Source organism: Hibiscus syriacus, unplaced genomic scaffold (genome assembly GCF_006381635.1).
Source record: "Hibiscus syriacus cultivar Baekdansim isolate YM2019G1 unplaced genomic scaffold, ASM638163v2 tig00110865_pilon, whole genome shotgun sequence".
NCBI lineage: Eukaryota > Viridiplantae > Streptophyta > Magnoliopsida > Malvales > Malvaceae > Hibiscus > Hibiscus syriacus.
In genome coordinates this window covers 2,974,259-2,978,992 of record NW_024062894.1, presented here as the reverse complement: position 1 = coordinate 2,978,992, position 4,734 = coordinate 2,974,259, and the positions used below count along the sequence as shown (strand labels likewise).

The following is a 4,734-nucleotide window of genomic DNA, read 5'->3' as shown; positions in this document are numbered from 1 at the left end:
TTACATGGCATCAATTCAATTAGCTTACATCATTCGATTATTCATATGTTCTAAATTCATTGTGTTTTTGTTGAAAATTGAAGATCTACGAAGCTAGACGTTAATGTGTTGATTGAGATAAGACAAAATCTTATCTCAGAACCGTTTGAGCTATATTTTATAGATCGAATCTCCGTTTATATTATGTCTTCGAGCTAGTGCTTGAAGCATTATGTTTTCGAGTAATACTTGAAAGCAGCTACAGTTCCAATAGACAAAATCTTATCCAGAATCATTTGAGTTATATTTTTTAAAAAAAACTAATGAGTTTATAACATATAAATAATTGAATAATTATTTTATCACTTTTAATAATTAAATGACCAAATAAAATAACACATCATACAAAATATTTTATAATTTTTAATAATCAAATGAGATGCGGACCTTTGTTTAGTGTACCCATTGGTGTTGCCAAGTCTTTTTCCCCTTGGAATCAGATTTAAAAAACGGCCTGTAGAACCCTCTCCCTCTGAAAGCTCAATCGTTTTCCTTTTAAATACAACCCCACCGAAAAAGGAAAGCAAAGCTAAATTCAAGAAGAAAATGGATAATTCAGATAATAATGATCACCCTAAGCTTCCAACCATCAAGATCCGCCACCCATTATCCCCTCACCACCCTACCTCCGCCGCCACACCCACACCCACCGCAGGCGCCCGCCGTAAGATCGGTGTAGCCGTTGACCTCTCCGACGAGTCTGCCTTCGCCGTCCGCTGGGCCGTCCAAAACTACCTCCGACCCGGCGACGCCGTCATCCTCCTTCACGTCTCACCCACCTCCGTACTCTTTGGAGCAGACTGGGGCCCACTCCCCCACATCCCTCAGAGCGCAGAGACCCCACAGTCCCAGAAGCAACTGGAAGACGATTTCGATGCCTTCACGGCCTCAAAGGTGGCGGATTTGGCCAAACCCTTGAAGGAATCCGGGGTTCCCTTCAAGGTTCATATAGTGAAAGATCATGATATGAGGGAAAGGTTGTGTCTCGAAGTTGAGAGGTTGGGGTTGAGCGCTGTTATAATGGGGAGTCGAGGGTTTGGGGCTGAGAAAAGAGGGAGTGATGGGAGGCTGGGAAGTGTCAGTGATTACTGTGTGCATCACTGTATTTGCCCTGTTGTTGTTATTAGGTACCCTGATGATAAAGATGGAGCGAATGCTGAGCCTGTGGTCACCATTAAGGAGGCTGAGGTGGAGGAGGAAGGTGGCAGAGGTTAGGGCTTTACTTCTTTTTATCGGTTTGGTTACAAATATTTGTATCAATGCTTAGCTCTGATGGTTTGCAGTGTTTTTTAGTTATGAACTGATATATTGGATATAGTCAGGGATTTAAATTGAAGTGTTTTATCGTAATTGCGGGAATAAGAGCTGCTATTGCATAACGGTTTTGGATGGCACCAGGGTTTCAAATAACGGTCAATAGTGCCCATGAAATAGCGGTAGCACTGCATTCCGATATACCCTCAACACGCGCAATAGCACCCGCTACGGCCGCAATCGCGGTAAACATGAAATGACCGAAAATTTCGACCGCGACCGTTATTTGAATCTCTGGATGGCACCTCTACCGCTATATAACTGCTGTTATTCCTATAGCGGACCGCTATTGAAATCCCTAGATGTAGTAACAACTAATAAAGGCTCATCACATGATCCATAGATTTCATACAAACAATCTTACACACTAATTGTTATGTTCTTAAGTTTGTTTTGGTTCTGAATGACTGAAATTTAGTTTATTGGCAGTCTTGATGTTTATTCGGATGATTTAGTATTGTTTATTGGTTAATATGTTTTTTGTTTTCGGCACTGATAAGGCTTAACAGCTTAACATTATCTATATGGCTGATATGATATTTAAGTTGGTAAAGGTTGGTCCTTTCCTGGCATAATTTGTAGATGATTACATATTGGGAAAATGTTTAGTTTGTTTTGTTATTAGTGATTCAAGCTATGGTTTCTTTTCATTTTCTTTTAATAGTCTAATCTGCGTTTTAAAAAGCGCGCCTGAGGCGCTTTGAGGCGCTAGGCGAGGCGAGGCGTTTAGAAAAAAGCCTCCGACCACCAAGGCGGCGGCGAGTACATGAGGCGGCAATTTAGTCGTCGGAGGCGGCGAGAGGCGACGAGGCGACGAGGCGATGCTTTTAGCGATTCACGTACAATGACCCATTTTTAAATTTTGAGTCTGGGCTCGATTTTCTTCCAACAGTCAGACCTTTTAAATTCCAATTACTTACATTAATGTTTTCCTGGAACTTTGAACTGTCTCTTGACCTTCTAACGTCTAATTTTTTAATTACTGTATGTCTATAAATCATGATCCAAGCTCTCTAGTTTCTCCGATGCATACCCTGGAGCTTCTTTTCCCTCCTAAAATTTTCTCTCCCTCCTCCATTCATGCTTAATTCAGCGATTGTTCTACGTTGAAGTTGAAAGCAGACTCCTTTCTCAGTTTCTCCTATCTCCTTTCTCGATTTTCTCCATTAAGGTAAGTCTTAATTTTAAAATTTGTATCACTGTAGTGTATGTACAATCTGCTTTTCTTTTCCCCTCCACTCCTACATGGTTAATTTACTTCACTGTAATTTGTTTAATTGCTTCATCTTCAATGTAATTTGTTTAATTGTTTATATATTGGAAGACACAAGCTTTCTTTATCGGTTATCATAGCTGTAGATATATAATCCGCTTCATTGTTAAGGTGATCTGCTTACTTGTTATTTTGTTAAGGTAATCTGTTTAATTGTTTATCTATAATATGTTTAATTGTTAGGTAATCTGTTTAGAATTTAGATATATAATCCGCTTCATTGATGTTGATGATGATGATGATGAAGACGAGTTTTAGGCATTTTGATTATTGATGATGTTTTTATTTGTCTTTTTGAGATACAATATGACCTATGCTACTTGGTATTTTTGCTTATTAAGTTGTTTTGTGTTTGAGGTATGGTTATAAAATATTTACAAATGTTTTGTAAAATTAAGCGCCTCGCGTACGTGAATCTCTCGCCTCAAAGCGCCTCAAAAAATTGAGGCTCTCGGGTAGCTAATCGCCTTGGAGCGCCTCACGCCTTTTAAAACACAGAGTCTAATTTGGATGGTTTTAGAAGCCTTTGTTACGTTAGATGATAAATAGGGCATGGTAGAGGAATATGATCTATATAACTCATCCAAGGTGTGGGAAAATGTTCGGTTTCTTGTCCTTGTAGCTTGTATGTTACTTAGCTTAGTGTGTGCCTTCCATTTTCAGTGATGGCATGGTTGTCGAGTGGATAGGCTTGTTTTCGTTCCCTTTCAATTTTGTTGTGATGATATATAATGGTGGTGTTTGGAATTGCGATGTTCTTAGTGATGATTTGATAATACATGTCACTGCTAACTTGGTATAGTAAGGAATGTGTATATCTCTTGTAAATTGACATTACTGCTTGATGCTTCTCTCATAGTGGATGCTTAGCAAGTCCCTTGTAATTGCAGCTTTATCACATCTGTAGCGAGTCCACATCTTTGGTGTCAGAAATTTTTTTTTTGTCATGTGCCTTTCTTTTTGTGTAACCCTGTCTACAATTCGATTTTTCTTTCTTGTTTTGTAGATAGCATAGTTGAAGGCTCGCAATCGCCAGGGATTGTCCAGTAAAGTGGACCTAGGGTTCTTCTCTTTATACTTTCATCTCGTTGTGTAATTCTATCGACGATGTTGATGTATGGTTGATGGGGTTCTTGATTTCATTTTTATTGCACTATGAGGAGATATTGTTGTATAATGTTATAATTACAATATAAACCCAGTGTCAAAGTTTGCTTTTAGTATCAAATGAGCCGTTCTATTTGCTTTGAAGCCGTAGTTCAATTTTGCACTGCATGGAGAGTACTTTCCAAATGTCATTTTTGGGGTGAAGTTTAGGCTTATTTACATATCTAAACTTTTTATTATTATTAATCTAGGGTGATTACATATCTAAACTAATACTTCTATTGCATCAATTTAATCTTTTTTTAGTTTCAACCTACACAAGTAGTATCAATTTATGTTGAGTTTATAATTGCTTAAATTGAAGATTAGGGCTTTTTTAGGGAAAATAAAAAAATATGATATTTTTAATATAATATCTGAATTAGGTATAAACCTCAAAGACTTTTTTCAACTTATAACCTTTAGAACCTTATAATAAAGGTATTAATTGGATTAAAAATAAACAATCGGTTGGTCTAGTGGGGTCTCATCAGATTTCTTAAGTAAGGTCAGTAGTTTAAATCTTAACGCTTGTGAATGGAATAAAGTCAGTTGGTCTAGTAGGGTCTCATCAAATCTCTTAAGTAAGATCAATAGTTTGAATTATAACGTTTGTAAATGGAATGAATTAAGTTGAGAGGGTCATCTTAATCTTTATAGTATTTGATTCATATTAATCAAGCAATAAATTAGATATTGATGGTTATATAAAAGAATACGATCATATAAAAATATAGTTTTATTTAATTAAGTAGTAAGATGTAGAGTTTTCATTTTAGTTTTGTTAATGATTTTTATCCACAAACATTACATAAACTATGTATGTATACTAACTTTAAGTGTATACATTTTTCATTGCCACTCCTTAGTTAATACTTGCAAGTTAAAAAAATATTGTTGTTTCTGTTGTTATGCTCACAATGTAGGTTATAAATATTTTATATAAAAGATGAAAACTATTT

At 36.5% G+C, this 4,734-nt stretch overlaps 1 protein-coding gene across 1 annotated transcript; it reads left to right on the top strand.

Moving 5' to 3' along the window:
* The first annotated feature begins 514 nt into the window (after positions 1 to 514).
* On the top strand, positions 515 to 3,846 carry LOC120143961 (universal stress protein PHOS32-like). The gene is made up of 2 exons (XM_039158145.1): positions 515 to 1,249; positions 3,633 to 3,846. Exons 1-2 carry the CDS (start codon positions 586 to 588, stop codon positions 3,674 to 3,676), a joined length of 708 nt encoding a protein of 235 aa, XP_039014076.1. The 5' UTR covers positions 515 to 585; the 3' UTR covers positions 3,677 to 3,846.
* Positions 3,847 to 4,734: the final 888 nt, after the last annotated feature.

Coding starts and splice junctions, on each gene's coding strand:
- LOC120143961 (XM_039158145.1), top strand. CDS start 586: ATGGATAATTCAGATAATAATGATCACCCTAAGCTTCCAACCATCAAG. Junction 1,250..3,632: donor GGAGGAGGAAGGTGGCAGAG/GTTAGGGCTTTA, acceptor CTTGTTTTGTAG/ATAGCATAGTTGAAGGCTCG.